The sequence below is a fragment of the Penicillium diatomitis genome, assembly GCF_028827545.1.
Source record: "Penicillium diatomitis strain IBT 30728 chromosome Unknown utg000008l_segment0_segment0, whole genome shotgun sequence".
NCBI classification, from domain to species: Eukaryota; Fungi; Ascomycota; class Eurotiomycetes; order Eurotiales; family Aspergillaceae; genus Penicillium; species Penicillium diatomitis.
The window spans coordinates 1,367,139-1,391,234 of NW_026623180.1; the positions used below are offsets into that span (position 1 = coordinate 1,367,139).

The 24,096-nt window shown below is 51.5% G+C and overlaps 5 protein-coding genes across 5 annotated transcripts; 3 read left to right on the plus strand and 2 right to left on the minus strand.

Annotated features, from left to right (window-relative positions):
* Positions 1-45: 45 nt before the first annotated feature.
* Positions 46-1,647, plus strand: N7539_006486 (uncharacterized protein; the record flags this gene model as incomplete). Its single annotated transcript, XM_056936088.1, has 7 exons — positions 46-85; positions 246-269; positions 375-491; positions 570-601; positions 674-791; positions 849-1,045; positions 1,099-1,647. 7 exons carry the CDS (start codon positions 46-48, stop codon positions 1,645-1,647), a joined length of 1,077 nt encoding a protein of 358 aa, XP_056789012.1.
* A 4,093-nt stretch (positions 1,648-5,740) lies between these two features.
* Positions 5,741-7,680, plus strand: N7539_006487 (uncharacterized protein; the record flags this gene model as incomplete). Its single annotated transcript, XM_056936089.1, has 4 exons — positions 5,741-6,008; positions 6,087-6,205; positions 6,279-6,363; positions 6,590-7,680. 4 exons carry the CDS (start codon positions 5,741-5,743, stop codon positions 7,678-7,680), a joined length of 1,563 nt encoding a protein of 520 aa, XP_056789013.1.
* Positions 7,681-8,193: 513 nt separating this feature from the next.
* On the minus strand, positions 8,194-13,480 carry N7539_006488 (DNA topoisomerase 2; the record flags this gene model as incomplete). Its single annotated transcript, XM_056936090.1, has 3 exons — positions 8,194-12,942; positions 13,013-13,330; positions 13,394-13,480. 3 exons carry the CDS (start codon positions 13,478-13,480, stop codon positions 8,194-8,196), a joined length of 5,154 nt encoding a protein of 1,717 aa, XP_056789014.1.
* Positions 13,481-16,669: 3,189 nt separating this feature from the next.
* N7539_006489 (putative GTPase activating protein (Evi5)) lies at positions 16,670-19,674 on the plus strand (the record flags this gene model as incomplete). The annotated part of the gene is made up of 4 exons (XM_056936091.1): positions 16,670-17,050; positions 17,212-17,825; positions 17,893-18,249; positions 18,309-19,674. 4 exons carry the CDS (start codon positions 16,670-16,672, stop codon positions 19,672-19,674), a joined length of 2,718 nt encoding a protein of 905 aa, XP_056789015.1.
* Positions 19,675-20,118: 444 nt separating this feature from the next.
* Positions 20,119-22,852, minus strand: N7539_006490 (glycoside hydrolase family 92 protein; the record flags this gene model as incomplete). Its single annotated transcript, XM_056936092.1, has 6 exons — positions 20,119-20,743; positions 20,802-21,485; positions 21,559-22,385; positions 22,442-22,551; positions 22,610-22,642; positions 22,711-22,852. 6 exons carry the CDS (start codon positions 22,850-22,852, stop codon positions 20,119-20,121), a joined length of 2,421 nt encoding a protein of 806 aa, XP_056789016.1.
* Between the last annotated feature and the right edge of the window lie 1,244 nt (positions 22,853-24,096).

Consider the following 24,096-nt stretch of genomic DNA (forward strand, 5'->3'; position numbering starts at 1 on the left):
CATTTAATCAACACCTTCGACTTGAGCCCCCCTCCATCTGTCGCGATGTCCGATTCTGGTGATGTGCGCTACCCAAACCCGGGCAGTGAGGTAAGTACCTTTGTTGACGCACAGCCCACTATGGTACTGAGCAGGAAGATACTAATTGACCGTTCACTACTTCAGTCACACCATGTCAAGAGCGCCATGCTATACACCCCTTTGGGACCACACAAACTAATTTCAAATCTTTCATGAACTCTTAGGCCTTCGTGATGCTGTCACAAATGGTGCGTCGTACTGGCCTACCAGGCCCCCTGTCCGACATGGCTTCCTCCTACACACGAGAAGCTCTCCCACCCCGAGAAAATCAGTCTGACCAATCTTGCCTCCAGGTCCCGTTGTCGACAATCTCAAAGCAGAGGTCTCTAAGACCTCTAGTGAATTCCGCGATCTGAATAGTGCCCGTGTCATCCCTTCAACCACAACCAGCACTGGCCAACCTCTGACGCGTATGTTCTCGAGGTGTCAACCGAGATGGATTGTCGATGCAAGAAATACAGTGGACTGATTGTTGGCTCTTCGTTCAGACTACCACTCGCTCCTGTACAGCCTCTTGAGCGTAAGTTGTTTCGGCTTCCTCGCTACTAACTACTCCGTGGCCCCGGTCTAACATGCGCTCTGAACAATCTAGTGGGAACAACCCCGCGCGACCGCTGTCTCCTATGCCACCGTCATCACCTTCATCTTTGCCGCCCGTTACCTACCTCTGATTCGCTGGGCTTTCAAGTTTTTGTACATGTCGCTTGGCTGTGAGTTGCTTGCGTGCCCTCCCATGATCATGGACTCTCGCTCACCCCTACATGCAGTGACCGCCGGAGTTGAGCTTGCTGGTCAGATCATCCTCAAGCAGGGAATTGCCAGCTCTTTCCGTCCTCGTCGTTACTACACTATCCCTAAGGAGACCCATGAAGCGATCCTCGAAGACCTGTCTCAGCTGCTCGACTTCTTCGTGATTGAGTTCCAGCGCATTCTGTTTGCTGAGAACGTGGTGCACACCGTTGGAGTATGTGAGACTAGCAACGCCGTTGTCAACAAGCCGACTGACTCCATGTATAGGCTTTTATCGCTGCTTTCTCCGGCTACTGGCTTGTTCGCTTCGTTCCTCTCTGGGGTCTGGCCGTCATCTCAGTGACCGTGGCCTACCTGGGACCTCTCATCTACATCAGCAACCGCGAGATTATCGATGAACAACTCACCAACATCCACCAGATTGTCAGCTCGCAGACTACCCAGCTGAAAGATCTCGCCGGCGAGCGCACTTCTCACGCCACTGGTGTCATGAAGCAGTATGTCGATGAGTACAGCCACAAGGCCCAGGAGATGATTGGCCGTCGTTCTGCATCCCCTGAGATGACCAAGGCTCCTGCTCCGTCAAAGACACAACCCGCTGCGGAGCCCGCAATTAAGTCTGAGCCCGCTAGTGAGCCCCTGTTGAAGGTCGATCCTGCTACCGAACCCTTGATCAAGACCGAAGTTGTGACTGAGCCTGTTTTTAAATCTGAGGACTTCCCCGAAGCTCCCAAACTGGCGCCCATCGCACAGTCAATTGAGTCGGACGAGACCCCGTCTGCCGCTGCTGAGCGTGAGCCGTTGGTGGCTGTGTAAATGGTCCGCCCCGCGAGGTCGTGCACTCGTCTCATCACAGCTCCAAGACCTAAGAAGATCTTCTTGGCCTTGCGCGCATTGACAGCATAGGGCCTAGTGGGATCCCGGTCTCCTGTTGTGTTAGGCGGGTGACTCTTTTCATACTTTGCGTTCGTATGTCCTTAGGGAGTACGGACTCTTTCAAAAGCTTTTGTGGGGATGCTCATTGATGTGATGTACGGGCATGCTTCCACCTCATTCTGTGCTTGCCCCTCGTTGATCTATTTCTTCCTTGTGTCTTAATTCCTGACTATTTACTGTTCATTTCCATTGCCTCTGCACCGGGGGGTTTGGTGCCTCCCGTGTGTTGTGGATGTCCCTTTGGCAGGGTTCATATTGTGTTAATGCCTACTTTTCAATCAATTCATGACCATTCTACACCCTATGCTCCCGTACGATGCATCTGAGTAATGATAGCATGTTCGACTGTAACCTCTCGGCTCTCGAGCGTTCTGAGCCACGGTGTCCAGTGTCACTTCGCATGACTTGTCTCTACGACGGGGGAAGAAACGGCAGGACAGTGCACCTCCAAGCTCCCCCCACCCCAGACCGCGGCAAATCAGTCAAATTCGGACAAAGACCACCGGCGGTTGGGATGTCAATTCCGGCACAGCCTCGAGTCCAGTCACTGCCTCAGTCTAGCCTGTCTTCGAGCCCACGAAAAAGCACGCGCAGACCCGGCTTCCCCGTAGGCCAGATTGACAATGCCTTTCTCTCGCAATCCGACATGACTTGTGGCCTTCTTCCCCGCACGGTGGAAATGTTGTCGAGCGGTTGAATTGAATCTTGGACTACGCGACACAACAGTGTCGGGGAATTTGTCTGGAGTTGTCGTGTTGTGATCTGGACTGGCTTGTTCTCATGTCATGTGGTGCGATTGAATATGGTGAATTTCATGGTGGAAGTCAATCACGGGGAACAGGACTTAGGGGAGGCAGTACCTATGGAGATAGCGATGCAATTCAGTCTTGGAGTGCCTCGCCTCGATGAATGTTGTGGAAGGTCTAACCAGTAGAACAGCGGGTGGATCTGACACTCTCTACCTCCAATATGCTGTCTGTTGATGTTGGATAGCTAGGGTATATCCAAGCTGAATCATACTACCAAGAGACAACCAAGCTTCTATGGATCAGCATCAATGCTGGGATTTGATATGATGCATGGTGATTTGGCCAGTTTTGAGGTTCTGAACATTTCCAACAATCCAAATCTCCTTGTATATCCTTGTATATGGGGGTAGCCATTCTCACATTGAATGACTTTAGTCTAGCTGAAAAAGACCTCCAAATCCATACTGTACTCTGTAATGAATGTTGTCAATGGCACTGACCGACTATGTCTCGTATTCACATGAGCGCTGTGTCTTGAGTTATTGCAGTTCCAACCTCTTTGAACCATGCCGAGTGTCTCAGACTCGTTGGTCGGGCAGCAGGTCAACAAAGATCAAAGCTGCCCGAAAGTCTGCACACTTTCACCCAGAAATCTTACAACCACAAGAAAGTTGTGGAGGCTCAAATTGACGAGAGGTTTTCCGAAGCAAAATTCGAGATGGTTCAGGTCGTGAATTACCTCGCAGTGTCAACGCGCGGCCCTCCTACCTACTCAGTGCCTGTTTCGTCAACCGTTGCTCGGAGACTTCACCACACTTGCTCAATGAGACAACCCTGCCTCGATCATGAGTATGATGGTCGAGACCAGAAGGGTGAAGTCGAATAAAAGTCCATGACACTATACTCAACACAGTGAACGTGGGTTGAGCGATCGAGAGCTGTCAACACGCAAGACAATTGACATCTGAAAGGGAACAGGCAAAGACAAGGAACGAAGCCAAGTATCGGTCAGGGCTGCAAAGAAGCATGCATGGAACATTCTTCTGGTCAGGTGTGGGGCCGCCTATCCCAAGGAATGTTTTGTTAATCATGTAGAAGAGTAAATCGGAGTACAATCCACTCGGAAGGATGGATGCATTAATTTTTCCCGGTGAAGTGGAAAACACGGGCGGTCTGTCAATGCCCTGGCAGCTGGCAGAGATCTGAATCCATGGCTCTGTTTCCTTCACAGGCTATAAAAGATCATAATATCAACTGCCTTCTTCTCCCGAAAAGAAAGCTTCGTCTTGAGGGATATGGGAGTATGCCACGGCCATAGAATCTGTAGCCCTTTGGGCTCTGTATGAGAGTACACCAACTTGCATCGTCTGTCAGAAGTTTATCTCTCCATTCAGGGTGGACACTTCACCGTTGTGATCAAATCGAGTTGCATGTGGGACGTGTTGCTTCCTTGTATGACGGTGAGGTACCCATTCCTGCAGCTTGCCGCAGGTCTGAGACCTTTTGAGCGACTGAAGAAACACCTTGAACAGTCAGAAAATCAAGACAGCACGTCAAATGAGCTTGGAAGAAAGCGTCGAGTTCTGCAAGTGACATTGTCTCCACTCGAGGGTCTTTTCGTCCTGTATCGGGGTTGTCTCCAAGTGTGTCATGGTGGCATCTCGTCCGAATGTTGTTCGATGCCGCTGTTAGGGCACGGAGAAGCCGCCAGCGTAGGGAAGCTCGTCTACTGACTGACTGCTTGACGGTAGGAGATCCACAGTATCATGATGGCCCTACTCGAACAAAGTTGTCTGATTAGTCCCACTAGCATAGTATTGAATGCCGCGGTCTGTTTGCATGCATATGGGATATGGCATCCATAAAGTCAAGAGTCATCCATCCGACTTTCCTCATAGAAGCACGTCTGGCTCCACATGGCGTTCAAAGAAGATCCCAAAGACACTTTCAAAGTCTCACCTGAATCAGATTGCCTGTCTGGGAATTGGTAGGTCTGAGTTAAGCGCAGCTCCGGTGGTGTAACCGCTAAGGCCTCGAAACTGAGAGACATGGGTTTTATGCAGAGTGACCCGTAGAAGGCCGGTTCTCTTCTGTACGCCTCGCTTCATTCGTCAAACTCATTCATGCATTCAAGAGGAGTCAAAGTCTCTGACCTGCAACACAGCATGGCGGATGGCGGTCAGTTGAGAATTGGTGATTCCTGAAGATGATAATTATGCCTTTCATTTGGTTCACCAGGTGGCGTGGAAGACGGTGACCGTGCGTCTAATCTTCCATGAAAGCGACAAACAGGCTCATCGGAACCGACTGTTGTCCGACTCAATCTTTCTGACATGCGGCGTCTAAGTATGAATTGGGGTGAAGATAGCGATCGGTTCTCGAGGGATTCGGAGAAAGGCATGGAGAATATCAAGGCATCCTCGAGGGCCCGATGATATCTCAACACTGGCCATGGCCTCGCTCATAAAAAATGAGTCGAGTCTTCTCATTCCCCTGATGAATCTGCCACCATTTATGAACAGCAAATTCCACATCTCAGATAAATTCGATGAAGTTCAATAAAAGTCCTTCCATTGCGCTTGGCTCATCTCGCAGGGCGCTTGATGCATCTTTGATGTCCTGCTGGTAGAGGATTCAACTCATGTCAAGGTGGCTCCCGTATCAAATCGAGAGCAATGACTGAGCAAGCATAAATTAAGCTGCTGCAATTTCCCATTTCTGTGATTCAAGCACCGCGGCAAAGAAGGCTCCGCGTAGGTTCCCAACGCGTCAAAACGCGCCATCATCCAGACGTCGTGAACAAAGCCCAGAGCTGTCTTGCTTCTTAAGACACTCATTCAGAGCAGATACCCAGGTCTTACCTTTGACAGCTTCTGGAAACTGTGATTCCTCTTTACACACACCCACGCGTGCATTGTACTGAGAGCATTCTGCCGATTGACTTTAAGACCTCCTCCCAGGCTCCCATCTTCTCTCGAGATTCTCCTCTCTCCTCTCCATCTCATCTTCACCTTTCCCCCCATTGCCTCGACTCGACAACATCTTGTGGTTTCCCCCAGTTTTTTGTCTATTCTGTCCATTTCATCAGTCCAAGACCCTGGTACACTCCTCTCTCACTGTCATCCCAAGAGAAGGCCTCGGCCTATCTCTTGTCATTCATGGGCTCGATCCGTGACTTGCTCAATCCTGTTAGGGAGCCCCAACCTGCTCATTTTCAATCCATCATGCCGAGCTCTCAGATGGTCTTGGCCGAACAGCATCAACGACCCCCGAAGCCCAAAGTCGCCAAGGACAAAGCTGTGTTCCAACCCGGTCCCATCCAAGGAGAACTTCGCTATCCTCCTCATGAGGATCGCACTCCTTTCCTGGAAGAAGAGCATCGCAAAGCAAAATTGACCCCATACGGCAATATCGCTGATTATCCTCGCCATATCCCATACCAGAGCGAGAAGAAGACATTCTTGACGCAAACTGGACGAGACTGCTTCCATGGTAAGTGAGCCTCGCCGACAAGATGGGACTTGGTCGAAAAAGTACGATACTCAACTATATCCGATTGTCTCTTCACAGTTTTCCAATACACCTTCCAGCGCCCTGGCGTGGATGCAGAGCCGTGGACTGTCACTTGGGACTACAACATCGGTTTGGTGCGCACGACTCATCTGTTCAAGTGTCTGGGTCATGCAAAGGTCTGTCCATCTCTACCCAGTGAAAATACTAACCTCATCTCATCACACCTTTCGCTTACCAAACATTTCTTAGACTGCACCGGCGCGTGTGCTGAACAACAATCTTGGACTCCGTGAAATCAGTCACAGCATTACCGGGGGCTCACTTGCAGCGCAAGGTAGGACATCCATTCTCTCTGGTCTTTTTGTCTCCCTCCCTCTCTCCCTCTCTCTCTTTCTCTCTCGCTTCCTCTCTCTCTCTCGCTTCCTCTCTCTCTCTCCCCCAAACCTACGCACCTCTACTCTTCCAAACCTTCAAACACACTGCTCCCCAAGCCTACACAAGATTACAACCACAAACACGTATTCCTTGTTGGACAAAACTGAAGACTAAAATTTATCCAGGCTATTGGATGCCATTTGAGGCAGCCAAGGCCATCGCCGCTACTTTCTGCTGGGAGATTCGTTTCCTGCTCACTCCGATCTTTGGGCTGGATTTCCCGGAGCTGTGCGTTCCCCCCGACGATCATTTCAACTTCAATCGAATGATCATCGATCCCCGGATCGTCCAAGAGGCAGCAGAGCTTTCGCGTCGCTACAGACTCCTTGAGCGCCTTCCTACTACCCAAGAACCGTCCCCTCTACCGCCCCGTCACCTTCCAATCCTCCAAAACCAGTTCACGCGACCCGTCCTGATCCTCAACGCAGAACAGTGGGACTCGTCCTCCGTCTCAAGCAGAGTGGCTCGACACAGATACGACGACAGTGCCAGCAGCATGCGCGGCTCTTCTTCTGAGCCGTACTCGGGCTCGCCCCATAGCCCTGCGCACCATGGCTTCACCCCGATCAACCGGCCTCCTAGCTCGCACCCTGCTCTCAGCGAGTCTCGCAGCCTTCTCAATGAGGCCTCTGCTCGCAGACTGGGTGCCCTGACACTGCGACTTGATGGCAGCGACTCGGACGCAGAGTCGGTCCCTGTCCCTCGCTCCAACCCTCCTCGTCGCAAGTCGGACATGATCAATATGGCCGGCGTTGGCCGTGACTCCGCGGATGCAGACTCGGAGCTCGGTGACGATCTCTCCACCTCGCCAGACGATAGCACTTTGATGGATGAGGAGGAAAACGAGGATGATGAAGAGTACCGTGGACCACGCCATGCCAGGTCGTCTTTGAAGTATGACGCTGTCCGTGATACGAGCGTGACCAAGAGATATCCCTCACGCAACGGCAACGGCAACGGCAACAGTAACGGCAACGGTAACGGCAACGACCATGCAGACGAAGAGCCCCAGATCACGCCTCCTTCCATTCGAATTGGCCGGGAGATCAGAGCCGCCCATGCTCTGCTCCACATGCATATGCAACGCGCTTCTTGCAGAAACAGTGATGATGATTCTGACAAGAATAACGAGCGAAGCCTGGAGCAGTCGGCCCCTGAGTATTCTCTCGCCAGTTCCAATCCCCGGAGCCGCAAACGCCGTCGTGTCTCGATTTAAATGAAGGCTTGTCGGCGAGATCCGTCGGAAATAGGTACTGGAGTGTGAATTTTTCTTCATGAATGAGTCAAATGTCATTGGATCGGTGTTCAAATAGACTGGGATGGCGCTGATTTTGGAGAGAGTGATTTCAACGGTGTTTACCAAGGCGAGGTGGATGTTTCTCATGTGCAAGTCATACCTTGTCCTTCTTGATGTTGATGACAAGACATTTGACGGTCTTTTGAGGAGGTTGTTTATTTGCTCCAGGTAACTACGCAAACGTCAAGAACTATCGAAGCGATGGAAAAGAAATCAAGACTAGCATTTGTTTCCTGAAACTACACCCCCGCCGGCACCGCCGTTACCAGAAATAGACCCATAAGAAAATTACATCACACGAACGCGAATGCGAAGAATAGTCACCAAATATTCAGTGGAAGGAAAGAAGCAAAAGCTTCAAGTAATCTAAGGTGAAGATGATCGAGCCAGGACTATGAATGCAATGTGAAGCCCTGGCAAATGTGAGGCTAACTAGTCACTCTCATCGTCAAAATCGTCAGCCGACGCCTCTTCATCACTGTCGTCCTCAATGACATAGGTTTTCCTCGCCGCGGCAGCAGTACGACGAGCAGGTCTCGCTGCAGCCCGTCGAGGTGCGACAGGTTCGTCGTCTGATCCATCGAACTTGCCTGCCGGCGAATCCAAGATATCGTTGGCCATGGCATCAATGTCATCTTCAGAGAAATCGTCGTTGAGGGCGCTCTTCTTGGTGGTCTTAGCGACCTTGGCAGCGTACGCCTTGGCGGCCGGAGAAGCAGCGGCCTTCGCCGGCTCCTTTTTAGGAGGACGGCCACGAGCCTTGGGACCCGCAGCTGCAGCGGTCTTTGGGGCCACCTTCGCCTTGGGGGCCGCCTTGGATTTCGGAGCAGCCTTCGCCGGGGCCTCGAGCTCTTCTGGCTCGTCTTCGTCATCTCCGATCCTAGAGACATCCTTGTCCTTGGATGTGACCTTGAGTGCGCGACGAGGGGAGCTTTGTGGAAGTAGTTTGCTGTAGTCGGTCTCGTCAGGATCAAACTCGCTCATTTTAGACTTAGTCGGCGCAATCAAGCTGGCACTACTACCGGCGCGCGAGCGCTCTGAAATCAGAGGTCGGGCATTTGCGTCATCGCCACCGATCCCTTTGACCATCTGACTGACATCGCCCAGAAGATCATCGCCATTGCTGCTGTCGGATTCATCTTCTGCAATGTACTTGACAGGTTTACGGGCTCTGCCAGTCTTTGGAGCCGGCTTTGAGGCCGTTGCTTTCGCAATTTCGAGGAAGGCATCATCGTCGTCTTCGTCCTCATCGATTACGGCCTTGGCCTTGGCCTTGGGAGCACGCTTCGCGGCTGCCTTGGGAGCTGGCTTCGCAGCTACAGTTTTTCTGACTTCGTCAACCTCCATCGGATCACTAGAAAGCTGCCCCCGGCCCGAGGCATGGGATGAGTCATTCAACGGAACTTCTTCAAGATCGAGAGTAGCATCTTCGGTCCTCCCCTCGGCCTTCTGCGCGGCTGCACCACGCTGTTTCTTAGGAAGAACCTCCGTTTCGAGATCAAAGTCATCATCAGTGTCCTGAGGCTTCACGACCTTGGGCTTCGGCTCCTCCGTCGGCGTCTTGTTAAGGAATTTGGCAAGACTATTGAACGCCGGCTCCTTCTTCTTGGCTGCAGCGGTCTTCTTTGGCTTGGGGGCTGCAAAGTCTGCATCATCAGGATCGTCACCGGCGGCAGCCTTCCGCTTGCGCGCCGCTGCGGCGCCTCTAGCGCCACCAGTCATGAGTTTGGATGAGCCTCGTCGACCCATGTTTTGAACTTTTCGGACTCGACGCGCCTCGTCCTCCAGTTGGAAGCGCCATTCGGTAATGAAGTCCTCCAGGTCCTTTCTCCAAATGTCCTCCTTGGACAGCTTGATCAGCGTGTCGATGTCCATCTCACGATCGCCAATCTGGCGACGAAGGCGCTCGACTCGCTCTTGGGTGAGCGACCACATTGGCATACCAAGGAGGTAGTCGTACGAGCTGGACAGCACTTCTACATCCTGATCCTCAGTCTCCTCAGGATCCTCCATCGCAGGTTCATCCTCACCCATCTTGACCGCATCGGCGACTTTAGGGAAGGGTTTGAAGCCTTTCTCCTTCAATTCGAGGACGAGGACGGACTTCTTTTTCTTTGAGATGACCAGAGTGCCCTCGATGATCATCATGATAAAACGAGCCTGATTGCTCAGCTTTTCCAACTCTTTCTGCAGTTCGGAAAGCTGATGCTGCTTACGCCGCTCGTAATACTTGAGGCGGATGGTATAGAATTCTTTCAGAATGTCATCGACAGTGGCATACTTGGTGATACGCCCCTCCGCATCGAATGCCACCAAGTTAGTGGTCGCAATTGTCTTCGAAAGTTTGAATTTTTCCTCCCAGTTCTCAGAGCCGGAAAGTTTCATGTTCTTCTCGTCGAGCTGAATCACAAAGTGCACCTTGCTGTGGGTGTTGTAATCCTTGTAATCCTTGATGAAGGAGGGCACTTTCTCGGCCTTGATGATGTCCTCCAGTTTGTCTTTGAAGTCTTGGGTCCATGTACGGATCGGCAATTCAGTAATTTCAACCTCCTTCTCGCCGGTCTCCTTGATAATTCCGCTAAACTTGTAGCGATCTCCACCAACGTTCTCAATTTCACCAGTGAAGCCTCGGAACCATGGCTGCATAGGTATGATTTCTTGACCGTCCATCAGACGGTAGATGTTAGCAACAATGTCTTCTGGATTGTAATTGGGGATCGAAGAGCTCCAACCAGTACCGATACCGTCAGCACCATTGATCAAAATCAAAGGCACCACAGGCATGTAGGTCTCCGGTTCAATCTTCTTACCGTCATCCTCATTGTATGTTAGTAGAGGCTCATCGGCCTGATGGAAGACCTTTCGAGCAAAGGGCGATAAGCGTGTGTAAATGTAACGAGCTGACGCACAGTCACCACCGCCTTGCAGTCGACTACCGAAATTTCCACTGGGCTCGAGTGTGTTGAGGTTGTTTGACCCGACAAATGTCTGAGCCAGACCAACAATGGTCTGCTGCAGCGAGGCTTCGCCGTGTTGATAAGCCGTCAATCCTGAGACGAGACCTGCTAATTCAACAACCTTCATGTCCTTCTTCAGATTACGGCGGAAGCAGGTGTAAAGAACTTTACGTTGTCCCGGCTTCAAGCCATCGACCACCGAGGGTATGGACCGCTGGTTGTCAGCCATACTGAACAGAATCAACTCCTTGTTGATGAAGTCCGTATAGGAGATCTTGTCAGTGGAGTGATCAAGGTAAGTGCCAGGCTTGAACTGACGCAGCCACTCCTTACGCTCGTCGGCCTTTTTCTTTGAAAAAGCAAGCTCAATGAGGGCGTCTTCACCGTCCTGCATTGTATGGAACTCCTTGAGATGTCGGTCTAAGTCGCGGAAGTAGATTTGGGCATCTTCGGTAGAGCTGGTACCCAAACCCTTGTAGTACTTGTGTTCCCATCCACGCTCATTCTTGTGATCCTCTTCCCAGGCATGGTATTCGGGCATAGTGAAGAAGGATCGCGACTTGGTGGGGTTCTTAGGATCACCCTTCCAAACTTTGATGATAGGAGTGATGAACTCGATGAGGAACTCGGGAATCTTCAGCAGACTTGGGAATTGCGCCTGAAGGAAGTTGATCAGCAGACCCTTAATATGGCTTCCATCATGATCCTGATCCGTCATGATCATCAGATGACCGTATCGTAGTCCTTTGGTGTCGGTGTATTCCTTCTTGTGCTGCAGACCGATGAAGTTCTTGATGTTCTGGATTTCTTGATTCTTGGAGATTTGGTCGAAGGTTGCGTCGCGAACGTTGAGCAGCTTTCCACGAAGGGGGAAGACGCCGAAAAGATCGGGACCAACAACAGCCCGTCCAGCCATTGCCAGGCCCTTGGCGGAGTCACCCTCAGTGAGAATCAATGTGCAGTGATGACCCTCGCGAGTACCGGCCTTGTTAGCTTCGACCAATTTGGGGTTGTTCATGCGCGTACGACGACCGACGTCCCCCTTTTTCAAAATTTGATCTGCTTTCTGGGCTGCGAAATGGAGGATGTTGTTCATCACATCGGTCTTGAGAATCTTCTTGTAGAAATCTTCCTCAAGGACGCACTTGCTGCCAAACTGACTGGCTTTTGTGGTCAATTGTTCCTTGGTTTGAGAGTTGAAGGCCGGGTTGACGATAAGCGCATTGACAAAGATGAAAATGTGATTTCGGATTTGCGCTGGCTTCAACGTGGCACCGGTCTTGTTCTTCTTCTTCACTTGCTCTGCCAGACGATTGCAAATCTGATCCGCAATATAGTTGACATGTGTACCTCCAGATGTGGTAGCGATGGAGTTGACGAATGAGACCTGCTGGAAAGCGCCATCCGAGACTGTGAATCCAATCTCCCAACGAGGATCGGGGCTGCAGGTGATGATCTCGTCCTTGGGAGCAGGGCCTTCCTCGCCACGCTCTCTGCGAATAGCCTTGGTGTACAGTTCCATGTACTTTCTGAAATTGCGCACAGGCACACGGGTACCGTTGAGCTTGACGGCGACACCCGTGGTACCAGCCAGATCGTAGATTCGGCGCTTCACGAGGGCCTCAAAATCATCATCAATGCCGTCCATGCCGAATCGCACGAAATCCGGCTTGAAAGAGACTTTTGTGAAATCGTCGCCCTTGGCTTCTGTGATCTTGGCTTTGCCCATTTTACTCATGTTGTCCGTCCAGGTCTGCTTGTACCTCTTTTTCTGGCGCGAGTCTTGGGTCTCGAGGGTGAACTCGGTGGAGAACACATTGCAGAGCTTGGCACCGAAACCATTTCGGCCACCTGTAACTTTTGCCTGCGCATCGTCGTAGTTCGAGGAGGTCAAGAGATGGCCGAAGATGAGCTCAGGAACATAGATCCCTTCTTTAGAGTGGATCTCGATTGGAATACCACGTCCATTGTTCCAGACGCTGATCTCACCAGCCTCGCGACTGATTGTCACGCGAATCTCGTTCATGTTCTTATCGTTCTGCTTGTTGTCTGCGGCGTTGACGACGATCTCATCGAAAATCTTGTACAGGCCCGGCACGTATGAGACGTTGCGGAACTCCATGGAATCGGTTTCGGAATTGTAAACCCACATCTGCTGAGTTGTGCGCTCGACTGAGCCAATGTATGTATCGGGACGTTTCGTGATGTGTTCAAGTTGTGTGAGCTTTTGATAGCGACCCCGTGTTAGCATGGGCATGTCTGATGTGCAGTCGAGGTCTCTGCTTGTAGCTTACCTTCTGGTACTTCTCGGATGCGCTTCCCTTCTCTGGGGGGGCATCTGACGCGCCATCTCCGCCAAACGCCTCATTTTCGAGGTCTGCCAGAGGCTTTGAGCCAGCACGCTTCGCGGCAGGTGCCTTTTTCGCCTTGGGAGGGGTCTGGGAGAGAAGGGAGTGGGCGTCATCGTCGGACAATGCGACATTCGAGGCCTCGTCCTCCGTATCGGCCTTGGCCTTCTTTTTGGCAGCAGGCTTGGCCCTGGGCTTCGCAGGTGCCTTTTTGGGGGCAGCCTTCGCAGCAACCTTCTTGGGCGCAGCTTTGGCCTTGGTTTTCTGTCGAGTCTTCGAGTCAGCCTGACTTCGCCTGGCGACTCGCCACTAAAGACGTAGACTCACCACTGCTGGCTTCTCTGGTTTAAAATCTGAGTTGTCATCGTCGCTGATGTTAAAAATGGAATCATTGTCAATCTCCGAGTCCTCCATGATCAGGGGATTGCGGCGCTGAACGACCGAGGAATTCGGTATCAGGCCGATCAACGAGGGAATCGAGAGCTCAACTAAGACCACGGGGTGAATTAGGGGTGAATGAAAGTTGAGAAGGAACTAGATGATTAGCATGACAGGTCCAGAGGCGAGTGTAGAAGGAGGGGAAACCGCTTCTTTGATTCTTTGTTTTGCTGAAACGCGACTGCCGGCGCATATTCGGGCGGTGAGCTGCGTGGCTCGTCGGACCAACCTTATTCCTCGACCGCCTTACCCCACTTGTGTCCCAAAGCAGCAATTTCTAAACAAATCAGTATTGCACTGTGGTGCTGCACGTGAAAAACTCTCCGTGAATGTTACGGCTTGTCGGTGGCAGAATCCAGACGTTCCGATCGCGCGTCATCTACGTATGTCAAGCGTGTTGCATAGCACTCAGTGATCTCAGTCTAGCTAGTCGCTTGCAAGACGCTGTTGCCCTCATTGAGACAATTCAGTATTTTGTACATTCCAAAAGACTCTAAATTTAGAGCTCATATTCAGAGCTCATGTCTGCGCTGGTAGGCGCTGGGGACACGCTGCGCCAAATCTTGATCGAAGAAATCGACTGTTCCTCTGAGTTCGCGCAGCCATCTCCAGTTGGAGGTGTGGGAGACTGTCAGTTACCCGATGAGGTCGGGGCCCAGTGCTTGGGATCGACGCCGCATATCCAATCATTTCACCCTCCTATGTAAAAGTGAAAGAGCGGTTTCACCACGAGAGATGACTTGAGCTTTGCACAGCGACAGCTCGTTTCATGTCACAATCCTGTCAATTCCGTCTGGCCCTCATTCAACATACGCTTCAAGGCTTGGGCTCCTGGGGCTGGACTTGTGTGTTTCGAAGACCAGAAATGGTGTCTCATTGGCTCAGTGAGACAATTTCAGCCCTATCTGAACGTGTCCTGCTCTGACAGGAGTCTGCTATGAAAATCAAAATCCTCAAGTGAGTCTTCAAGTGGTGACAGATTTTGGAAATCGCATTCTCGCCGGTATCATATCGATGTGTGTATGTAAAAATCAGATATGAAGGTACGTCTTACACAACCTTAGGTGAGCTGAGCACGTCAGCACGAAGTACGAATATAGTGTGGTCAGTGGTCAGTGACTCGGTGGTCACTGCGGTGCAATACGGCGCATTTATACACCCTTACGCGGGTCCCGAGGTGTCTATCAAAGCAAGGTAGAATACTCGACGACTGGTGTGCATGCTCCATTCACGACGAAATGCCCAGCCACTCTACAAGGGGCCTTGTCTGCGCATCCCAGTGATAAAATGGGTTGAATGGATGGTGAAAGCACGTCTGGCTGACCGCCCACAAGAACGCTTGGTTATTTTAGCTTGCAAAAAGAACATGATCAGACAGGCTGATAGCACGACCATGGATGATGCCCTGAGCAGTTAGCACTCCCAAGTTTCAAGTTTCAACCATAGCCGCCCTACAGGCATAAGGTTGGGGGTTGTATATCTTGCTATGAAGTAGGCGGGGGCATTGAATCACGAGATTCTACTGACTTGCAGGATTACACATGAGTCCACAAATGATACGCGCCGAGCCCTCCATGTCCATCTTGTTCCGGTAGTCCTCGTATGCGAATTCAGACCTTGTGATCGTGCCGGGGCATCATGACTTAGGATGAGTTTTGTCCGATGTGAAGGAAGACAGTCTATTGATGGAGGCTGATTCATGTGTGGGGAAGCATGAAACTTGTTTTCTGACGGTTTCAGGGGGCCAGCGGTAACAGTGTTTCAATGTAGATCCGCAAATCTCAACCAATTGATATCCTTCTTTAGTTGATTGACCCAATAATGAGATGTTTAAATTACATAAAGTCGCGTTGCCCGTGATGTCACACCTCGTATTGCCCTGATTAATCGCTTCTCTGAACCGTGGGACAGGAAAGAACTCAAAGTAGGAGGTGTTTGGGCAATCAGGCTCGATGGAAGACTCCGAAACCACAACCCACCCGACCCTCGCAAGTCCACCGGAGATTCTTCTCCACGAGCAAAGACGGTGGCGATGCGAGGGGTCCAGGCTGGGGGGGGGGGGGGGTTTAACATTCCACGCTCACAGTCGTAGTAAAAGAATGGCTCCTTTTTGGTGCTGGAGTATTGATCAGACGGAAGACAGGAATCTTTCAGAGGGTTGAATTCTCTGTGCTCCAACGCTGGATCTACATAATGTTAAGCTCCTTCCGTGTCCGCCGCCAAGAAAAGACGGTCGGTAGAGTTGCAAATTGGTTCCTGCGTCAGGGCCGAGACGGGAGAAGTTTGCATACCGCGGTACCTAGACACTAGACTGTATCTTTGTAGTAGTATCATCATATCATGGTACTACTACTGAGTACTGACTCTGAGTATAGTCAGTATCCAGATAGTGATGTACATTGTACATTGTACAATGTTGAATGTTCAGTATGTAGCTCATGTACACACAATATCTGGCCGCTGATTGACCAGAATCATGACGCCGAAGGACTGGCGATGAGGGGCCAAGTGGAGGATCCGCAGTCCCGCACTCACCTTTTGCACCATCCATCACGTCCAACGACAAAAGGAAAGCACTAGAACGCCATCCACCAAGGCAGGTGAATCCACTGAAGCGTCTAGTTTGCTTGCCAGTGGATGATCGCCGGGGGCGAGACTCCTCCCCAGGGGGGACAGCCAAAGGGGGCGGAGTGGAGTCTCGTGGTGTGTTTAGCAACAAGTCAAGGTGAGTACTAAAGTGGTATTACTATTATTCACTATACTGGTTTAGTGCCTGGGACGTCTGCCCCCTCCTGAGAATAATTGAACTCCCTTCCATAGACTCTGACTTTCCTATCCATCCCATTGCCAGCCTCCCCTCGACTTCTGGATCGCGTGTTTGCTACCCATCACTTGTCCTCTCGGCCAGCCCTTCCTGTCGACCTCTTTCATCAAATCGCATATCACAGGTGGTGCTGGATCACCGCTGGGGGTGTGTTTGCTTTCAGCTCTTCCCTCGTACACGTTGCGACAACGCGCAGCAAACATCTGCTGGCAACTGGATACAGCTGAGGAAACACGACCGACACTCTTTTGACCACCATTCAGTCTCCCACCACTCATTCTGGTCATCACCACAGCTTCTTCAGTCCCTCCCTTCCTCAGTCTGGGAAAGTCTACATAGACATGGAGAGCTTCGCGTCCGCTTCAGTGGGACCGCCACAACTCCCTAACCACGACTCGATGGTCACAGTGGCCTTGTCCGATAATCTGTCCAACTCAGAGCATACACAACCAGAATGGCGAAGTCTCAACATTCCACCCACGCCAGTCGAGTCACATAGCCCTGGGACCCTGCAGGACCAAACCGAGTCCTTCGGCCCCAAGGTGCTTCTGGATGCTGCCAAAACCACCCCAATCCCCACAGACGAATTGTCCTCGCCCACCACCCAGGATGACAATGCCGGAACGCTCGATTTGCATGACGAGGGATTCAAGAGTGAAGGGGATTGGACTGACTTGGACCGGACCGAGGAACAAGAGCCGCGTGGAGAGGGATCGGACGATGTATGTTGAAACCCATGGAATGCGGCTCCCCCCTCATTCCCCCTTTCCCGCTCGTTTTCTTCTTCTTTGCCTTTTTCGCGACTCTCGATCCACCCAACGGATCGTGCGGGCCAGCCCGTGGAATGTGAGATTGACAATACCAACCGGTTGTGTTTTTCTAGTCTACGGCTCTTTTGCTGGCACGTCTCGAACAAGAGAACAATGCACTGGCTACGAATCCCAAATCCGCATTGTCCAATGCGCCCCGCAACCAGCGAACACATCAACGACAATCACGTTCCGAGTCGCTCTTCCAAATCCAAAAACTCATCAATGAACCTACACGATCGGAACTGCGGTACTCGCAACTTCAACCGCCTCCAATGACCGAGCTAGAATTCTGGGCCGCCCTGGTGGCTGATTACCCCCAGACCGCACAGCGACTCCCAACGCTGACCTCGAATAAGATCCAGCAAGGTGTGCCTCCACCTCTGCGAGGTGTGGTGTGGCCGAGCCTGGCGGGTGCGCGCGATCCCATTTTAGTCGAAGAGTTCCAGCGATTAAGTGGCGAAAGCAGCCCTTACGATGGACTGATTGGAAAAGATATTGGTCGCAGTTTCCCCAACGTGGAGATGTTCCGTGATCCTAACGGAGAGGGCCAGCGCATGCTGGCGCGAGTCTTACGATGCTTCAGCCTGTATGATTCGCAAATCGGGTACTGTCAGGGATTGGGCTTTGTGGTTGGCCCACTTTTGATGCACATGTCGGACGTAGAGGCGTTTTGTGTGTTGGTGCGGTAAGTGTGGACGACATCCCAGCTAAAGTCTACCCGAACATGATTGCTGACGGACCCGATTACATAGGCTCATGGACCACTACAACCTTCGAACATGCTACCTCCCAGATTTGTCAGGCCTCCACCTCCACGTGTATCAATTCCAGAACCTTTTGGCACGTCTGCGTCCAGCGCTGTTCCAACACCTCGAGGTGTTGGGAGTCGAGCCGGTCTACGTATCGCAATGGTTCCTGTCCTTCTTCGCAGTGGCTTGTCCTCTCCCAATGCTTCTCCGCATTTACGATGTCATCTTCCTTGAAGGTGCCTGTGAGACTCTGATGCGAGTCGCACTCTCTCTGATGCAACGCAACGAGAAACGGATCATGGCCTGTACCGAGTTTGAGGACGTTATGCAATTGCTGCTGTCACGCAGCCTGTGGGACACGTACGTAATCTTGACCTGCATACATTGTTTTCCCCACTGACGCTGAACCATGGTCGCAGATATGCATTCAATGCGGACGATCTTGTGAACGACTTTGTCTCCCTAACGTCTCTCGTCACTCACGAGAGTCTTCAAGCCCTTGAAGTCAGCTACAACCAATCTCAAGGTGTTCCAACGGGGATCTCATTCCCTCAGATGCAAGCCGCTGCCTCTCGTTTCCTCGGACGTCTTTGGGCTGGGTCGAACTCCCACAACTCGGTCAAAACCCTGAATCCCAATCAGGGTTACTCACGTCCTGCCAGCGTCATTCGCCGCTCGACCTCGAAGCAGAGTCTCACCTCAACACTGAACTCGGTGGAGTCGACGTCCGACGCCAGCACGGCCCCAACCGAGCTGTCAGCAACCCCAAATAGCGATCAAAGGTCACGAAAGTCCAACATGTCTTCCCATCATAAAGACCGCGACCTTCACACTCAAATCGAGGATCTGTTGATGGCACTGGGCGATCTCCAACGGCAGCACGCCGATCTCACGCGGGACCTGCAACAGGAGCGGGAGGAACGTGAAGAAGATCACTCTTTGGCCAGGGAGATGCTTCAATTTATCCGAGAGCAATCGGCTGAAGCGCAGCCACTGGACTTGATTACCAGGGCTCAAGATCGCTTCTCGGTGGATGCCAATGAACACCAACGGTCGTCTGTTTATCAAACCAAACACCAGTTGCACGATGACATGGTTAGATGGAAACAGATGCACGAGGTCGAAGCAAGCCGTTGTCTAGACCTGACCCGACGCATGGATGACTTTGAAAAGGAGAACAACTCACTCAAGGAGCAATTACGAGAGGCACGCAGTCGGATCCAAGACGGCTACCGGGACCGCCAAAGATTGGAGCGACTAAACAAGGAACTACGAGTGCTTAAGATGCCCGAAGCAGTCACTCCCCCGGATAGCGCGTTCGCGTCCCCAGAGAATGAGACGCCTTCTCCCTCGGGAGGTCTCCGTGAGCTCAGACTGGTGCGGACCAATTCTCACAAATCACCGCCCAGCGCTCAGAAGCCCCCGGTCTTCAACAAGCGGTCCAGTAGCTTAGGTCTACAGAATGTGCTGGCAACGGAAAATCAGAAGCCTGCCGCTGAAGATTCTCTGCTCCTGGAACTGGTCAATTCTAAAACTGCCGAGGCCATAGCAAAGCAAGAGTTGGAGGAAGTCAAAGGAAAATTAGAGGCTTTACGAAAGATGATCAGCAGGCCCGGCGCTCAGCAGGCACCCAAGCTGGAAAAACGCCATTCCTTCCTGAGTCAATCGCCAATTCAATCGGATCATTCACGCGCGTCGGGCTCTTCTGCGAATGCTGGCGCGGGTGGAGGTGGATTTTTCAGTGGTTGGGCTCGGCGAGCTCCTGCTACAAACGAGACTCCTTGACGATCCTCGAGGGTGATCACAAGATGCTAGGTCTCTTTTTTTTTTCTTCTCGTCTTCTCTGTTCGTATGGCGCAGGTGGCAATCTTTTTTGTCAAGCCCTTATTATTTCATGGAAATGCTGTTTGTTGTGTGCTCATTTAGCCGATGTTCGAGTCCTCTGTCCAATTTGCCATCTCTGCAACAATTCTTGTGTATATATATGATATCCCGTCTTCATGACAGTCTCGATCGTGTCTCTGTTTGAACGCCACCCCTTCAGGCACTTGATCTCTTGAGCTTTTCGATGCTATCTACCACTCCTTGTTCGAATTTGACATTTTCTGTGCCAAAATAGTAGCTTCAAGCCGACAGTCTCGGCCTCTCGGTAGGATCACCAGAAAACTCAGGGCAACATAGTGAAAGAAACTTGGTCACACCAGACCCATTCACTACCATCCTACCTCATCACTCATAACTACTCAAACTCGGCGGCAAATCTTCCTTCCGTGTGCCCCAATCGCTCTCCGTCACACCCAGCGTCAATTCCAAAACACCACCCTGAGTAAAGAAATCATGAGTGAGCCAATTCTTCGTCCAGCTCTGGCCGTTCAGCCTCGCCCCCTGAATACAAACAGCCTTGTAACTTGCATCGAAATTCACATTGCGAATGGTAGCCATCTTCCCTGTCAACGGGCTCCTAATCCTCACCTCCTTGAAGTAAGGAGGCGTGATCAGGTACACGTCCTGACCGGGCACGGGCCAGAGTCCCACCATACTCAGCGTGACGAAAGATCCCATTGCCCCGCTGTCATCGTTTCCGGCGATACCGGCGACAGTGGTGTTGAATTGGGAGGGGATATAGAAGTGGCTATATTTGGATGAGAGCGCGGGTCTGCCGCCGTAGTGGAATTGGAAAACGGTCAGGAAGGCTTGTTCGTCGCCGACGTAGAGAAGACCCGATTGATGGAGGTATTCTAGGCGGGAGATGAACTTGTCCGCACCACCTAGTGCGTGGATGAGGGCACCCATGTCGTGTGGTGCATAGCTGTGTTGCAGGATAGAAGAGGTATCGATTAGCACATGCGTTGAGCTTGTAAGCCCGGCAATGCAACATGGCAAAACGAGATATTCGCATGATCAGAACTCACAACGTATATAGCCATGAACTGCCCTCGTAAGTCTCATGACCGTCTGGGTTCAAGTAGCACGAGGTGAAATTGAGCAATGGGCTACAGAAGATCGGGTCCTGGTAGCCCCAGGTTCCATTCATATAACGGGGTTGCAAAAATCCAGTGAAAGTTGTGTCGGACCCGTTAAGGCTGGATGTCTGATCCGCCTTGAACATATGGGCCCAATTGCCGGAGCGGCTTGCATATTTCTCGTAGTCCGCCTGTTTTCCCATTACCTTGGCCATTTCGGAGATGCAGAAATCGTTATAGGCATATTCGACCGTGCGTGAGATACTCCGCGTGTGGGTGCCCACTCCATAGGGGTCGAAGTCGTCAGTCGGTATGTATCCGAGGCTCTTCCAGCTCGTTAGACCACCGCGACCCTCGACATTCCAGTTTGCGGGCTCAACTTCGGCATCTTTCACCACGGCTTCGTAAGCGGTGTTCCAGTCGATTCCTTGCACCTTTTTCAGGTAGGCATCTGCCATGAGAACATCTGCGTTGGAGCCACCCTGGGTGAAGCCTTTACAGAGCGACATGCGACAATCGGGAAGATATCCTTCGTGACGATAAATGTCAATCAGACTGCGTAGCATGCGAGACTGCGAGATGGGGTCGACGATCGTCAACAAAGGATGAATACTGCGGAACGAGTCCCAAATACTACACAACACATGTGAGCTTGCCGCTTTCCAGATCACGAGTTGATCCCAAGCAATCAAAGAAATTTACTAACCAGTAGTAGCTGTCATAGTAAGGCTCATCGCTTTGCCAGAGCGGGTTTTCCCCTGTATAATCCTGTGGGCTGATGAGCGACCTGTATGCGCCGCTCCAGAAGATCTCTTGAAAGTCATCTAAGACCCCCGAAGCGTCGACGGTCACCACACTCAACTTCTTCCTCCAAGCAGCCTCCGCTGCAGACCTGGTCCCCTCGAAGTCAAAATCAGGCTGTTCGCGTTGGGCATTGGCACAGGCTCGATCGACACTCATGAAGCTCACACCCACACGCGCAAGTATAGTGCGGTTTGCCGGACTATGAAATCTTGCGAACGTTCCCGCTGATAAGGATGCCGGTGTGTTCGTTCCATCTGCTAGCATTGAGACTGAATCCGTTGTGATCCCTGCTCGATTCTTAGTCCAGGTACCTGTGTCGCGAAGCTCGGCACCTTTGAAATCGACGCAAAAGTGCAGATCGTAGGACCCGATGCCAAAGCTTGGACTAAAGGTGCCGTTTCCCGTCAGACGTCCGGTGCTTCGATGGACTTCCGCCGTGCCATTCGTTCGAGACTGTGGGAGATCGATCAGATCAACCAGAACGACAGGACTAAGAGCCACGGGTAAGCCCTCGTCGAAAGTGAACCGATACAGTGCAGATCGATTGGTAGTCGTCATCTCAGCCTGAACACCATTTGCCAGAGAGATACTAAAGTAGCCAGGGCGAGCCTTGACTGAATCCTTTTCCCACGCCACTGCTCGGTCGTTGAGCTGCCACTTGCATTGATTAATGTCGTCATTTGGACAAGACGGCTGGGCAAAAATTGGGAAATTCCCCAGTGATGGCGACTAAAGAAGCTGTCAGTATGTAGCTCCTTGTATGCAGTTAAACCGGTCTTTCTTACGCCTCCGGTGCCAGAGTCATGCATGTGGGAGAAGCCGGTGACATAGTCGGTATCAAAGGCGAAGCCGGCTTGATTCTCGCCTATGGTGTCGGCTACAGCTTTAGCCATTCCTAGTCAATTTGTCAGAAGAGATCCAATTTCGCTGAAGTACCTCCTTGAGCTCCTTACCAAAGGGCAGAGTCGCTCCTGGGAAAACATGGCCTAGATGGAAGTTGTTAGTCGCAGGTCAAATTTCGGCGCTTGTCCTCTTGGGCACCCGTCTCTTGTACCTCCATTGGCCGTTCCAATCAAAGGATTGACATATTTCAGTACATCGTAGTCATTCAAAGAAGATACTGAAGCCGCAAGAGCAAATGGGCCACAGAAGGCCGCAGCCAGTATGTTCTCGGGGCGCAGAGTATGCAGCCGCATGCTTGCTTGAATTGTTGGAAAGCTAGGCGAGAGTCTTGTCAAAAGATGGAAGGCATCCTACGACAGGGCTTTTTGTGTTTCAGAAGTCAGCGGGTGCATTCTGACTGTGCTTTGACTCCACACGTGAATAGCATTCTGCATCCCCTCCGATAGGACTGCCGATCCGCCTTCGAGGCCGGTGCTGGAGAGGGAAAAAAGTTGATGAGACCAATACATGGAGACCCATGAGGCAGATCGAACGAAGTACTAAGTACTGTAGTACTCAAGATCTGCATAGTGTGACATTTGCTTTCCAGGTAATGCCAGAAACAGCTATGCCGGCCTCCTGCCAACGCATGTATTCCGTGCGTTTAGGGTACTTGCACCTGATGTCTGCGGCACGTGCAAGGCCTTCCTGGAGGAGACTCCGCACGAAGAGAAAAAGGAAGCGTTTCTGGACATCTCCCTAGAAGTGAGCTAAGTTGGATCAGGATCTCCACTTGTCGTAGGTGGAGTGCTGATCTGGTGTTGATCTTTAGTCATTAGTTACGGGGCATATTCTTCGCTCAGTTTGCGGGGGATACAATATCCTGATCTGCCATGATGCGGAGTAGCATCGGCACGATTTGCTCGCGTTTTTAATCATACTTTATTAGTGAATGTAACCCTCTGAGGGAGATTGCAAAGCTTGCGAGATAGTTGAATACCGCCAGATTGAAGTCAACCCTGGAAGAGTCAGCAATATGGAAAGAAGTCTCCGACTCAAGATGACGCCGTGCGGGTAATTCTACTCGGCTACCCACAGCCATCAAACGACAAACATGCCCAATCATGCATTGGACTGGCACCGATAATGGCATTGCATGGAAATCATGTATTAGGGGAAAGCAGGAGGTAGCCATCATTCGACATGAGTAGACCACAGGACGTGTCAAGGTGTTGCTCCCAACGTCTTATCATGGTTACTCGCAGGTTGTCTTAGAGCCATGCCATCAAAAGTCCTGCAATGAGGCGTGCAACTGTAGGTGACAGTATCACTGACTCGACTAATACAAACTCAACGCTGGTTGAACGGGACATGAACCCGGCTGTTCAGCCCAGTCCTTCGTGTGTCTTGAGGGTGTATCTATGTACCAACTCCGTCCGACGGTAAATGACTGCCGAGTTATGAGGCGGCCAGACCAGATCGCAAATCAAGCTTGCAAGCTTGAAAATGATCGCCTCTAACCGCTCTGAATACAACACAACCGTGCAAAGCAGCACCG